Genomic DNA, 15,878 nt, shown 5'->3' on the forward strand with positions numbered 1-15,878 from the left:
TGGTCCATTGCCCATCAAGGTATTTGCAGGTTTGCCATACTATGTTGTTAACCTGTATGGAAGTATGCAGTTAATTGTGGAAAACAGAAACATGTTGCTAGGCCATAGAGAAATCCCAACTTCTCCAATGTCATCACTACAGCTATATGTAACCTTGAACAGAGATGACGTACACTAATTCTGAAAGCATTGCATCTAAGCTACTGATACTTGCCATGTTAGAATATTTTACTTACTTTAAGTTTGCTGGAATGACCACATTTCTTTGTAAAACAGATGAATAATACTTGCTCAACATGTGAGGGGGGGATACAAGTACTCTGGTACAAGTCCAAAGCACACTGCACAGATTCTCTTGTCCACTTTTCCTCTCCTTGCCCATTCCAGCCACACAACACAACACCACAATTCTGTACACACCATATACACAGAAGCCTAGAAACATTCAGCACAAAACATGAAAGGTTCCTAAAACTTCGTCATGACTTCCATGAAAATGCACAGAGTTGCTGAACAGAACAGAAAACTTGCCTGTCTGACCCCAGAAGTACCACTGAGCAATTCTTGTACTGGAGAACAAACAACTTCTGCCAAGAAAACAGTTGGAATATATTTAACTAAAAAACAGCTATTTACTTTTCATTAACACATGCTCTTCAGAATTATATAGGAGACAAAACATCAAAGCTTTATAATGGAGTATCTTAGGAAGCATAACTATAGATGCAAAAGTGAAAGGTTTGCCTATCATAGCCCTACAATTACTACATTAACTGTGGTACATTAATTACCACACCCTTAGTTTATCTAAGCAGTATATACACAATATTATACATGTGTTAAAAAATCAGAGTTGCTGTATAAAGATAAGGGAGGATGAGTCCTTTGGAAATGATCTAAACTTTGTGTTAAGAATAAAACTATATTTAGCTTGTAAACTTTCAGGCTTTCCAGTCACAAATGAAGTACCTAAAGATAAAAATGGTGTAAGCAGGACTCAAGATTCTCCCAAAGACCACTACTGCAGTAATAATAGCAAATTACAATAATCTTGTACCAAAAACTGAACATGTATTTCTGAGTTCAGAATTCCTGCTTCTAAATAGTCTCCGCATTTCAGCTGTTCCTACACACACATTATGTGTGAAAGGGGCACAAGAAACCTTACAATTTATGAAGCAACTCTTTTACATATATATATATATATATATATACACACTCACACACACACTCACATATATATAAAAAAAACACTCAGCCATTGCCTGAATGTTAAGCATTTTGGCTATTTAGAAATGCACACCAGCAGTCTTAGCTATAAGTTTATACCATGTTTTATGTTGTAATATATACGAAATATTATGTTCAATTCTGAGCCCTACATTACCAAAAGGTTATTGACAAACTGGAGGGAGTTCAGAGAAAATCAACATAAGTTCTCAGAAGGCAGGAAGGACTTATTTATGTGGAAAGATTAAAAGAGCTAAATATTTATAGTTTGGCTCAGTAATGAATGAGGAGGTAGGGGACATGAGAACAGCCTAGAGATATCTGAAGGGTGTAAACACTAAGGAGGGAGAGTGAATGTGTTATACAAGGATGTAAATAGAAATAATGGGATAAAACTAAACAAGGAAAACTTAGGCTGAATATCAGAGAGCATTCCTGGACAGCAAGCTATCTTGGCCCATGGCAAAATTTCTTAAATGAAGCAATAGAAGCCCATTACTCGGAACAACAAACAAGACTAGACAAAACACTGGAAAATTTGCCATATGGAATAACCTTGCTCTGCTGAGGAGAAATATAACTTCATAAAAGCTAGTCTTTTCTAAGTTTAACTCCAGTTAAAGCAATAATATTTTACAAAGTGTTGAAAATTTAATATTAAAAAATAGATATCGAGAGCTTGATCAGAAAAAAAAAAGAATCCAACTAAAAATGCTCCTTATTCAAAGTAACTTAAATCCAGCTTATGTAGTACTACAACGAAATGATGCTTCTGCAGTTCTTTGAAGGAGAAAAATACATGAGGGCTGCAAAGAGTTAACGGCGCTGGACTGTATTCTCCCCAGCAGAGGTCACTCCAAGTTAACAAATAGCAAAGTCTTAACAGCATGGATTCAAACTTCAGGGATGATCAATACAAAGGAGACGTCCTCCTTCCTTTATCCTCAGCACTGGCTTTGGAAGCAAAGCTCCCAGATAACAGCATGTCCTGCAATCAGTCACAGGTGGATGCCAGAAGTTTTGGAACTACGTAGCATGTAGTGCTCCATTTTCGTAACACTGGAAATTAATTTTCTAAAAGGCTTTCATGCAGTGGGTAAATATCATCTCATTGCAGTTGGATTATGAAGTGTCCAGAATTGATGCGTGCATGCACAATTAAGTCTAGGCTTGGTCATGTTTGGAAACGAAACCACAACACTTCTTACTGAAAATTTTACATTACATTAGTGAAGTATTTACTATGTGAGGACTGTGCCACAGGCAGACTGACTGGCTTCCAAAAACACGGAAGGAAAATAAAAAGGGAGTTTATCTTTTTGTTGCTGTTGTTTGTATATATTTGTTCTTAAAAGAATGTTTGCTGACTTAAAACAGAGCTTAACACACAAGCAAAGCCAACAGATGAGCACTATAATGAGCAGTCTGTGTCTGTACATATTTTTTTTTCTTCTTGATCCATACAAAAGTCCACAAATTCATAATTGATAACTATCCCTTAGAAATTCTGGAAACTGGCAAGTAAAAACCTTGCTGTTCCACATGCCAACACCCCCAGTAAGACTTCTGTCATCTTCATAGTTAATTCTGATGCAAGTTAACCATGCACTGTGCCACCGCCAGAGGAAGCTGTCCCAGTGCCAAAGGAAATAAAAGTAACCAGCACATACAGCAAACGTTACTTGCAAACTACAAGGGAGCAAATAGGCATAAGCAGAGCTAAAGAGTCATATTTTGACTAGACTGTTTTAAACAGCTGCTCATGAGTAGACTTTAGGTCCAACACTTAAACCACATAGACACATTCTAGCAAAACGTAAGAATTAATAGAGCATACTTCTAATACTCCAGCCAATGAAAACAGAAGTGAAGTCGTGTTGAAGTATTCCCTGGAACATACTGAACCCTGGCTGCATGATGCATGGCTAATTCTGCAGGGTTATGCCTGTACCAGAGGCCAAGGGACACCTTCCAACCCCCAGCTCAGGATGTGCTCTCCAGCTCTACCGCACCAGGTGCGTACAGACCCCTAGCCTCTGCCACCCGCTCCTCATCTGCAGGCAAATGAAATATGGGCACAAAATATGGGAAGGAGCTACAGTAAACACCACCCAGGCCCACAGGCTCAATACCCTGGGTACAACGACATGCAGGACAAGCTGTCTACCTTGAGTGACTTGGGATTTTTGTGCAGAGAGGTAGGCTCTAGAGCAAAAAGACTCTTAGGGATATTTCAGTTAACTCACTAAACCATTGGTTTACTGAGAGACGACTAGCTAGCTAATTTGCTAGAAAAAACACTGGGGAATCCCCTGTGCCATTAACCTTATTAGATTTTAAGATCTAGTAATAGTCAACAAGTTTTTCTGTCTCCCCAGGAGCAGACTGATATTCATCATATTTCATGCCTGGTTAGGTTTTTTGACACAGAAATTAATTAAATGTCATTGTTTTAAAAGCTATTAGTACAGACTGTGGATTTTTATTTTTTTTAAACAAAATAAAGGGACTAACAACAAAGTAAGTTCCTAAACAAGATACACAGTCTTACCTGCTTCCTTGCACAAGGCTGCTAAGTCTGCACCCACATAACCATGTGCACTATCAGCCAGTTGCACCAACTCCACTGCTGTGAGCGAATGTGGAACTTTCTTGAGAAGCTTTTGGAGTATGTCCAGACGGTCTTGGGCATTAGGAATTCCAATTTCTATCTCTTTATCAAAACGCCCAGGTCTGCGCAGTGCTGCATCCAGTGCATGAGGACGATTAGTGGCCCCAAGTACCAAGAGCTGCCCTTCACTGCTTTCCTGAAGGCATCAAACAATGCAAAATATTAAAATACAGTTACATGTAACACGTCTTATAAACATACTTCTCACTTACTTTTCCCAAATATTACACACACTAAACTCCTGATGCTAGCCCTAAGAACACACCAATTTTTCAGAATATATACACCACAAGCGATCCCATCCAACCTATCCCTAATTGCAATTTAGCAATACTATAGGCTGCAGGCACATACAGATAAACTTTACTCCAGATGCCCTCATCCCAGTGTCTCCCTCTTTAATCCCCAAGAACCTGCTTTCATATATCAGGATAGCAAGCATCAAGCAAAGGAAAAGAAGAGTTTAAACTAAATGCCAGCACTGGCGCAAGAATAAAAAGGTATCAGCAGGCCTTGAAAAAACAAGGCTGGGAAACAAATAATTTAAGGTATCAAAACCAGCAGAGACAGGAGGTTATAAAGCTTCCTGTAGGTTCAGTAGGGAAAGCAAGGTCAAAAATCCGAACCAACTTCCTCAAGCTCCGCTTTTACACTTCTGAAGCGAGGCAAAAATCTGCTATGAAGTTTCTTGCAGTGCCATTCTCTTTTTGTGAATGAAGCACCTTCTCCAGAAAGAATACCCATCAGCTTTTGCCGTCAGAAAATATGTCCTGCCTGTAAACAACTCCAGACTGGGCAACTCAAACTACAGTGCAAAAAAAGTGAGAAACTTGTAGATTACATAAACAGCAGAAACTCATTTTCATACTGTGGACAGATTTCTTCCATCTTCCCTGCTAATAATCATAAAGAAAGTAGATGAGAGATTGGCAAACTTTATGGGCATAATCTATAATGTACTGTTTCTTCAGTATGCTTTTATTTATGTCTTCAATATTACTATGGCGATCTTGAAATAACTGTTGTTGCCTTTAATCATGTACCCTATACATCACCGGAAGTATTTTGATGACTGATTTCAGAGCAATTAAAAATACCTGGCTTAGGTCAGTGATGGGGGTAGGTCTATTCTCCCAGATAACAAGTGACGGGATGAGGAAATGGCCTCAAGTTGCACCAGGGGAGGTTTAGGTTGGATATCAGGAAAAATTTCTTCACTGAAAGGTTGCTCAAGCATTGGACCAGGCTGCCCAGGGATGTGGTGGAATCACCATCCCTGAAGTGTTTAAAAACCACATAGATGTGATGCTTAGGGTCACGGTGTAGTGGTGGGCTTGGCAGTGCTGGGTTAACGGTTGGACTTGATGACCTTACAGATCCTTCCAACCTAAAGGAGTCTATGATGGTCTATCACTAAGATTTCAGTTTTATCTCCAAAACTACAAGAGTGAGAAAAGGCAAAAGAAAGACAATGAAAGGAGAAAAAACTTTTTTCATCGCGCATTATCAGGAGATATTCCCCTCCTAAGTCTTCTGCTTAGCATCCAAGAAGGCATGAAATAATTACATAAAGTCTCACCTAAGACTGTTTTCTTTCCCCCCAAACAACACATCTAAAATTGGCTGCATTATAGAAGAAAAATTATTATGTTCACCTGGTCCCCATACACATTGTCTCAATACAGTCTACTTACTGAGCCAATGCCATCCATTAATGTCAGCAACGAAGCAACAACTCTCTTTTCAACTTCATTCTGAGCCCCTTCTCTCTTTGGACAGAGTGCATCCAACTCATCTATAAATATAATGGAGGGCTGACTGGGGGGCCGGGGAAAGGTAAAAAAAAACATTTAGGTGCTCAGGAAGATTTAAAACACCTAGGCAGAAAAGTGCAAAGCTGTACACAGAAAATGTCCAGTTCCTACAAAAATTGACAAGCATCCTGCTCCTTTAGGCAACCAAAAGTTTCGACCTTGAATATGGTGTTACACAACAAGGTAACTAAAATGACTAATATACTAGATAGCTAATACCTTCAAGATGACCTACCAATCTACTTCTCTATGACTCTCTCCCAAAGACTCAACATTTAATATACCAAATTCACCAGTGAAAAGACAGCATTTTATTTGCCACTTCTACAAATAAAGTATGCGCTAGTGTTTTGCTAATGTATTATGAACACCAATCACCTGGCAGTCTAAAGTCTGCCCTAAACCAGGTTCAATATATTTCAGCAGAATGTTACCCTAACCCAGAGGCATGCTATAGCCAGTACCGACACTAGCCCGTTTAGAGCTAGCTTCCATGTCTCAGCACAGTACCACACATTGGTCTCCAAAGATAAAACTAGACAGAAAAATTTGGATCCAGGTGAAACTCTGGCTCATCTTTTGAGATAAGCCTACAATACGCTGGCGATACAGACAGAGCGGTTTGGCACCATCTGTAACAGTCATCTAAAAAGGGTAGTGTCCAAAAGCATTTAATAGGCATACTAGATTTGTCTGCTTTCCTTCTAGCTAAGCTCTACATAGACAAATTTATTTCCTTTTAAAAACCACTGCAGGAAAAAATTTCAATTCAAAAATTCCTGCAAGTGTTTTTCTTTTAAGAACATTAACGCTGGAACCAACACCGCAAATAAGTTAGCATGAATAAAATTATCTGGAAGAACGTACCACAGAGAAGCTTCAGCAAATATCTGACGTAATCTTGATTCAGACTCCCCATAAAACCTATAATAATTAAAATACTTTAATAAAAAACATTTTTGGTCTTTTCCACGCAACTTGGAAAATTACTGCTCGTGTGTTCCAAAAAGCCATATATGGTGCCCTTTCAAAGTCCCAAAGAATTTGCAAATCTACAATAAGCTTTATTTCCACAAGGACAAGAAATTAAGGTAAAATGGGGCACAGACAAAGACATAATCATCTTGTAACTACAAAAAAGATCAAAGGGAAAAGTTTGTCTCTTCTGTGTTAGAAAATTTTATCTATATTTTTTAGAAAACAAAATATAGTTCCCCAGACACATTAATCTGTGCAGTGTTATCTTCATTTCAAATATGCTTTAACAAATCATTCACCTTGTTGCAGAACTAACAAACACGTAATTGCAGATGCAGTTTCAGTGCCCTCTTTAATTTAGTCCATGCCTTACACAAATTTCTTGGCCAAATCCAATAACCCTCTTTTACTGCAAGAAGAAATATAAGCCCTACTTGAGAGAACCCTTTCCCGTTTGTTTTTGACTCTCTTGGGCAGGTTGCCCATAGCCAATTCTCCATCTACACCTATCCACAATGGATAGATGCCAGGGCAGATTCGGGGCTAATATATTTATAGAATTCATGAAAATAAATTGGGTGGACTTACTTGCTTATTATTTCAGGACCATTAATAACAGTAACATGAGCGCCAACCTCATTTGCAATGGCTTTGGCAATCATAGTCTTCCCGGTACCCGGAGGGCCATATAATAGCACTCCTCTAGGAGGAGGGATTCCTTTAAACAAGCACATGCACACAAAGTTATTTGTAATAAATGCTCGAGTGAACAACCTGCACTTGCACATTTCACTGTCCCAGTTATTACCAACTATAACCTGACCTCAGCATTAATTTCTTTAACAGAAACATCATTTTGATGAAATTGTAGGCTTTCATTAGGAAGAGCACCCTTCTATGGGACATACAGCTACATTTTTTTTCTTCTAAAGTCCAAATGATACTGTTTAAAAAGCAACTACTCAAACAGTTCTATTTCTCAGTAGTTCAACATAATAATTCTCCCTATGTGTTGTTGTTTGTTTGGGGTTTTTTTTCCAAAAAATTACTGGACTGAGTACCTAACATCCATGAGCATACTTTATTAAGTTACTCATGATTCTTACAGTGTCATTACTGCAAATTCCCAACATCAGAAAACACCTTCTCCTCAACACTCAAAAAAATTTCAGAAATACTGTGAAGCTTGCTTCAAGAATACTTACAAAAAGATAAAAAATACACATCAAAAGGATAAATTTGCCTCTTTAATGGCAAATGTTAAGAGTTGCAACAGACAGAAAAGAAACATTCAAAGACAGAATGTAAGGGACACTAGAAGAACAAGGTACTACTGGATACAGTTAAAACGGTAACATTACGCTCCCAGGTAAAGAGCCCCAAAAAAATTTCAGACCAGCAAAACTAAATTAAATGGGCACAAAGCTGAAAACAGAAGGTGAAAATTAAAATGCAAGAAGAAGAGACAAATGTTTGACAAAGGATTGACCCTGGTACAAAAGACATTGCTGAAACACAGCCGAAGAAGAAACATCAATTGGGTACTGCAATCAGACAGGGAATGATGCTTGAACGGCAGGTCACATCATGGTGACAGAGAATAACACAACTGGCATGGCATGGGCAGAAGGCCCAAACCTTAGGAACTAATATACTCAAAAAGAAAAAACTTATCTGCTAACTGACAAGAGGATAGAAATGAAAGTGTCTTTACAGACAGGTTACTTCACAACAGTCCATTAAAGCACGTGCTGCTCCCTCATGTGGTGTTTCTGGTACTGGCAAGAAACAGAATTGCTAAAGCGAACGTCTCATTACAGCTGACAGCCTCTCTCCCTACAAGCAGACAAGGACTCTCAACATTTGGATGGTTACTAAAGGTTTGTAACTGGTGAGTAAACATCTCTCATGTAATTAGTAGACAGTCTGATCAAGCACTTTTGAGACTAAGTATGAAGAATGCTGATGCTGAAGCAAACTTTCTACTAACACAAAACCATGCAGTGATGCTGTGGTTGGAAGTCAGCAAATTGGGCCAGACCACACACAGATGAAGACGCCTCACAACACCCCACTGATACGTGCTGATCACGCCCAAGCAACACACTCCAAAAGAGCCACCACAGTGTCTTACAGCAATTGTCCCAGTGATCACTGAAATCACCTCATCTCTAAAGCATATATGTGGGAAGAGGTAAGGCAGAAAAATAAAAAGCCTCAAAGACATGATATTAAAGAAATATAGGTGAGAGCCCTGTTTCGCAATGATGCACATCCAGACAAGTACAGCGAACAGACATGCCTGCTTTATGTACATATCCATCTGCAATAAATACACAGTCCAGAGTTTTATCTTTGTCACAAAAACCCTCCAAGTTCATATATGTCAGATATAACTTTATATAAGGCAACAGTAATAGTGTTAGTTTTTCCACCCTGTAATTCCATACTAAACACACTGAGCAGTTTGAGTAAACAGCCTCAAAGACTTCCCTAAAATTCTGCCAGAACCCTACAACACATGGGGATAAAAACAGTGGAAGAATTAATCTGAGTTCTTCTCAACTTAAAAAAAAAAAATAAAAATTAGTTGGCTCTACTAAAGCAAATTAAAATCTGATGACACAAACATCTGCATCTTTCAAATGCTCAAGTATAGAAGTCTTTCCTATTTGCTCTAAATTCTGTTTATGCATACCTGAATTTTCTTAGAGACACATATTTCTTTCCTACTCAATTCTTTTTCACACAAGCTAATCAAAACATCTTCATAGTATCTGTACAGTGTAATTATAGAACAGTTTTACATTGTTTGGACACACAAGTATACCAGATCAGTGTTACATAAAATTTAGTGCATACTCCTGGAATAACTTGGGTTAAAAAAAAAGAAGAAAAAAAAAGTCACATTAAAGAAAAAAAAACTAATATCAAATTAAGAAAGCCAACTCTTAGGCATCATACCGTAACTCTTGAACAGTTCAGCTTGCTTCAAGGGCAGTTCAACCATTTCTCTAATAGTTTTGAGCTGGCTGCTTAAACCTCCTATCATATCGTAAGTGACTCGGGATTCACAATCACCATCTTCTGCTACATTGGTTCTTGTTTCAATAAAATTGATTCTAGTTCTTGAAGAAATGAAATAAAAAGCATCTGTATTGCATACTGCTCCAGTTTTGCCAGTTAGTGGGAGTCCCTCACTGCCTCCTTTCCCAGCCAACTCCAGATCATCAGCAAGGTCTGCAACATCTCCGTTGCTGTAGGTTTTATCTCCCTGACCAGAGTCTTGACCACGGACTGCCACAGCAGAGGTGGGTGTAACTGCTGAACCCGGATCCATCGGTTTCCTTGGTGTGCTCATAGCTGCAACCTCTGGGCTATCGTCAATGTCCATCTTGCCAAGCTGTAAGGACAAATCTAACGTACTTGTCTCCAAACCAGATCTTTCAAGGTCTGGCTCATGCATATCACTGGAAATGGCACTGCTTTGGGCAGTCAGCTCTGCGCCATCAGTTCCTTTCACTTTTGTCACCATGAAGTTACAAAGTTTGCCATAGAAAGTGAAAGCCAAGAGGTTTCCTGGTAAAACTATTTTCCCATCTATGAGAAGATTCAAAAAAGAAAAGAAAAAAAGACAAAGAAGACATTTCAATCTACTTTGGCAGCAATAACGTTCAGAAACTCTTGTAACAGAATAATTCTTTATCAGGAAGTCTAAAGTGTGCTATAAACTAGTTTGGTAATTTCAAGTACTTTAAATGATCCTTTTGTACACGAGCACACTGTACTGGATAAACATTCATAAGCATCGCATATTAAACTCATCATCAATTTGAGCATTTTAAACTTCATACAACGTACAAAGGAAAATTATGGAATTAGTATTGTAAATAATTTTTATTTCCTGTGTGCCTTACAGGTTCACAATATTTCATGTTTAGCCAACCTTTGAGTCTCGGCCTAAAAAAAAAATTAAGGTTTTAGCCTTTGCATTGACAGAGAAAGATTAGGAAATCTGATCTGAATGCATCCTACAGGCACAAAAAACAAAGGCAAAAATGTAAATAAGATTTATTATTTCCAGCCAAACTCATGAATTTGGAATGCAGTTGATGTTTCCTGCTTCTCAGAATAGCAATATTGTTATTAATTCCTAAACCAAAAGATTCCCTTTGAGTAGAACAATTTGTAATGAGTGCTTTGCGTAGCACTGCCTTGAATAACTTACTTTTATTTTCCTTACTTGTACATCTCTACCACCCAATGAAGAATGATTTTGCTTATTTACCACCACCGTTAACAAAAAAAAAAAAAAAGAAAATAATCAGACTATGGGATTTCATGTCAATATTGATCCCTTACCTTGTTGTTAACGTGCAGTATTGCACTCTCAAATATATCACAGTATCAGCCAGAAGGCCAGCAATGATTGCTAAACAACAGTAACTTGAACCAGCAATATATATAATGGACAGAAGGAAAGGAATGGAATCATGATTAATGCAAATTAGATATTTACAGCACGGCAAAATTATTTATCCCAAAGAAGACAGATCCCTAAAAGAAGTGTGAGTAGAATAGCATTCTCTATTTTGCCTTAAGCCCTCGATTAAGAATGTAAAATGAAACTGTTTGCTTTGTTATCCAAAAGTTTACAATCTACTACAAAAATTAAACAGTCAAAAGAGAAGCAAAAAAACTTATACCTAGATTTCTCAGTAGGCAGACAGACATTTCCTCAGCATTAACAGTGGCATCTTTGTCCCTGTGGTAGGAAGAAAAAAAAAGTTATTTTTCCAAGCAGTAACTACTTCAAAACCAAAACAGAGTCCACACCACTAAAGGACCAGGATGATGAAAACCACCTGTTTTACAGTATATGATTCATCCCCACAAACAGAAAAGATGGATGAGCACTTTACAGTCTTCAGAGTACTATCTCTGAAGATATTAGACCCATAGTAACAAAAGCAGCACACATATTCAATTTTGTGTTAGTTTTTCCATACAATACGCTGTAATAAACAATATCGTGAGTTATATTTATCATTTCTTAAGATTACAAATGCGGAATGCATGCTTCACATCTCCTCAAGCAGAATGGTCATCACTACATTTACCGAACAGAAAAAATTACTGACAAGGTAGGTCTCTTTCAGCCCTGCAAGCACACATAAAGCGAACGCCTTAAGCACTTGCAAAAACTGTGCATGTCTTAAAACAATGCACATCCACTATTGAAACAGTACAAGTTTTCTCCATGATATGTTTTCTAGTCTCTTATTTAATTGAGTTTAAGCAACTCGAGAGATACCTCGAGAGCACCTTCCTCACCAGCTCTGGCCAGGCCTACAGCCTTTTCTCAAACACGCTCTCATCACTGGAATTTAACACATGACTGAACACGTGTGCTCTTGGCTCAAAGCAAATGAAAGGTAAAAGGTGTTTACATGAATGTCTTCCTCTAGTGTTCATATAAAAACATTTTATATCATATTTACAACTCACTGAGAGCACAGACATCATTAACTCTCCCTGTTCCTCAGATACACTGCAACATGTAAGGTTGTGGCGATTCAATCATTTTTCAGCAGTGGCTTATCCATGCAATCTTTTTTCTGTTTTATTTGCTCCTTTGCCTGCTATTAAAGCCCATTAAACCATTTTTTTAAAACTCCTTAGGATTTACCCTCCTCACCCAATCCATATGAGCCTCAGACATTAGCCCTTCTGTTTTCACAGCAAAATAAATGTTTCACTACATCCGTTCTTCAGAAATGTCCACAACTTTTGTAAATACTTATACCTGTATGATTTAAAGCATTACACCAAGAGCTGAACAGCAGCAGCACCAAATGCATTTAAAAGATACAACTGCTGCAAATAAAAGTACAATCAATGGGGGGAGCTCTAAACCCAGAAATAAAAATTAATTTCTCAATTGTACTGATTAAGAAAGCAACTTGAGGGAAAGAGGGGCATTATGCTATTATAGAGGAGAACTCTCAAAATACCACAGCCGTATCTGACAAGTAAACACATACTCAATTATGCTGTTGGGGTCCAAGGTTGGGAATTGTTTTTTTTAACTGGAAGAAAAAGCTAAATTATGCATGCAAGCAACTCCCCAGAGGTATTAATTTGCAGAAAATTAACTCCACCTGTAAAGTGTCTAGAAGCTCGGGCAGCATTTGAATAATGGCGTTTCCACTTACTCTTTTAATAATTTACATTCTTACATGATAGAAAGCACTCTGGTTTGTAGGAAATTACCCGGCTTAAAACAGACCAATCACAGTTTTCACATTTTCTCTCCTAGAGTCATTCTAGAAAAACAGCCATTTACATGACTTTTTACCTGGTGGTACATATGCGTAACAATCCTGAGAGCCTGACTCAACTGGCTGAGAAGGAAAACTCTGGCTGTGGAACAGTTTCCAAAAAAATTACAGTAATCATGAATATTTCAAAAGTTACATGCAATTCCTCTGACTTCATCCTTAGCTTGTATTTCAGTAAAAGTCACAGCTTTAAAGAAAGAATGCGTTGAGTATTAACAAAGGAAAATATAAATAGATTGGGTTTAATTCTGAAATTAACGTGGGGTTGGTTTTTAATAAAATCAGTGTTTTCAACTACCTCTATAACCAAATACTAGGTAATAATAAAATTTCCTGTAGAATTAATTTAATTACAGAAAGATGTAAAGATATAATTTTTTTCATTTTCTGGTGAGAAGAAAGGCATGGAGGTCAAAGCAAGCTGACGCGCAACCAGGTAAACCTGTAAAACTGTAATTAAAGCCAAACTGGTTGTATTACTGACAAAAAGCAAGATTGTCTCACCAACATTTCTGACAATCAGCATGCTGGAAAACAGCATCTCCCCCATAAAACAGACCATGCCAATGCCATGTTTGAAAACAGAGGTTTGGCAGGGAAGTGAATTTAATTTATAGAAATTAAAGTGTTGGGACACTTTCAAAAGTAACTGTAAAATAAATTTATTTAGGAAATAACTATAATCGTATTCTGCATCAACCCAAATGCCGACTCTGTGGAACGTTACAAGAATGACAAATACAGGAAGTCATTTAGCAGATCACTAAACTGCTAATTTCTCAAAGCATTCACGATTTCAAGGCTACTGTGATTTGTACCTTTTGTCCCTTTTTTGGGTGAATTTCAATTAAAAAACAAAAACATACCTCTGAGAGTTTTAAATCCTAAAAAATACTCCAACAAATAAAAGCAGAGCACAAACCCACTCACATACAAAGGTGATGTTTTGAAGGGAAGTGGTTAAAAAAAAATAAATCACTTCACTCCCCGCAACTTGTCAGCCAGTAGTTCTCTTAACCGCAACAGGACTTTTTTCAACAAGAGCTTTTCAGATGGCAGTTTGCGTTATACTTCCTAATGACAGCAGCAGCAACATGGGCTCCTTCCAACTTGACATGAACTGTACACGCTGAGCCTGTCCTCATCCTTTACAAGACACTTAACATTTTAAACAATCTGCCTCGATCGTGCAGTTATATACCCTTGCTTAATGCAAATGCAATGCGGGTAGCTTGACCTCTGCTTCAGGAGGTACTGAGCTATCATTACTTTTCATCAATTTAGCATAAAACGAAGAATCTAAACTAATAAACTAATAAATAAATAAACTAATGAGCTTAGTCTAATTATATTCTCCACAACAGCACCACTCCTTAGTTGAGATTTTGTGCAACAGCTGAGCCAATCCACTGCCCACAGAGGAGGCACCAGTTAGCAGCAGTTAGCCAACAGTTACTAAACATTTGACTTCGTGTGGGTACTAATTCCATCAAAGCAAGAGAGAAAAATAGCATCTTCCAAGAGGTAAGAGTCTGCAGTGCAAAGCAGATACCTCACAGCACGGCACTACATTACAGCAAGTTCCATACCTCAACTTTACATCGACTTCCTCTGCCTGGATGACTGCACCAGTCACAGGCTGCGCAGTGACAGCATCACCTGGATTTACTTTCAAGTTCTTCTGCGTGGTTTCACTCAGCCCAACTTTCCCACCTGGAAAGCCTGCAGTGGGCCACGCAGTACAAACCTAGGAAGAGTTTCAAAGCAAACAACTGTCAGTTGAGATTCTCCCCCATCATTTCCAGTACTCCAGTTAAGGTAAGCAATGTTTTATTCTGAAAAACATGAGCTGAGGAGGAAGAAGGATTAGGTTAAAACCTAGTGCCACAGAGTAAGACGCAAGTAGCACTGAGTTTTTAAGATATTATAAGACACTTTTCAAGAAGGAAGAGGTTATATTTTGCCTACAAAGGAGATAAAATATTCCACCAGGACACAACACATTCTGCAGATGACACGATGCACACACTGTGCTGACTAGGAAATGCTACAAATCAATGAAGAGTAAAGGGCTACACTCTTTGCAAGTAGAAGATATGCGTGCATTTATAATATACCATATATAATATATATATTCACACAGGACTTATAAATTTCTTGGAGGCAAAAGAAAACATCAGCAGTATGGTTTTTTTCCACTACTGAGAATAAAGATGTACCTACAGTGCGTAAAACACGGAAAAAACATATTCGCTATCTTTCTCAATGCATGCTCTATTTTGGTCCCCATTTAATGCAACAGGAACACACTGAAAGCAGAAGAAAAGCCCTTGTAGGAACAAGAAAGTCTCACCTCCTGTCGCCCATCAGCAGAGGTGAGCAAGACCGGGCGACCTATGCATATGTTTGCAGACTTCATGCTACTCAGCGACAGCTGGGCGAGGAGTCTTTGTAACATTTTTGGAACTTTGTCATCTCCTAACATTTTCAGGAGAGAAAATACATCGGTTTTTGCTACCTATCAGATGAATTCAGCATTCCCCAACCCGTACAAACAACAAAGCCCTTCCAAGCCCTCAGGGGAGGCAGCGCCCAGCCGTGAGGGAGGCGCAGGGACCCTCTGGCGGGAAACCGCGCTGTAGCGGGACAGCGGTTACAACACCCCTGGGCGCCGGCTGCTGCTTGCTGGATCTGTAACCCCGTCCCAGCTACCAGCAGGACCCTTCTGCGGCGGTCATCACTCCGCGGCACCGCAACAAAACGCGAATTTCACGGGGGCTCAGCCGACCTCGCCTGAGAGACACGCCACGCCACCCCCACCCCGGATCCCCGTCTCCGTGAGGG

General features: G+C 38.6%; 1 protein-coding gene across 5 annotated transcripts in view; it reads right to left on the reverse strand.

Moving 5' to 3' along the window:
- AFG2A (AFG2 AAA ATPase homolog A) overlaps positions 1-15,878 on the reverse strand; it is a 205,071-nt gene that overhangs the window by 188,899 nt on the left and 294 nt on the right. For all 5 annotated transcript variants that reach the window (XR_008819656.1, XM_056325750.1, XM_056325772.1 and 2 more), the window contains exons 2-9: positions 15,388-15,512; positions 14,624-14,781; positions 11,400-11,458; positions 9,658-10,293; positions 7,282-7,411; positions 6,583-6,639; positions 5,596-5,719; positions 3,782-4,037 (exon numbers count right to left, since the gene is read on the reverse strand). Coding sequence is in view for 4 of the 5 variants with exons in the window: in XM_056325750.1 (XP_056181725.1) it covers positions 3,782-4,037; positions 5,596-5,719; positions 6,583-6,639; positions 7,282-7,411; positions 9,658-10,293; positions 11,400-11,458; positions 14,624-14,781; positions 15,388-15,512 (1,545 nt within the window). In the remaining variant the exon portion in view is untranslated. The remainder of the gene's footprint in view (positions 1-3,781; positions 4,038-5,595; positions 5,720-6,582; positions 6,640-7,281; positions 7,412-9,657; positions 10,294-11,399; positions 11,459-14,623; positions 14,782-15,387; positions 15,513-15,878) is intronic.

The sequence above is a fragment of the Falco biarmicus genome, chromosome 1 (genome assembly GCF_023638135.1).
Source record: "Falco biarmicus isolate bFalBia1 chromosome 1, bFalBia1.pri, whole genome shotgun sequence".
Lineage (NCBI taxonomy): Eukaryota > Metazoa > Chordata > Aves > Falconiformes > Falconidae > Falco > Falco biarmicus.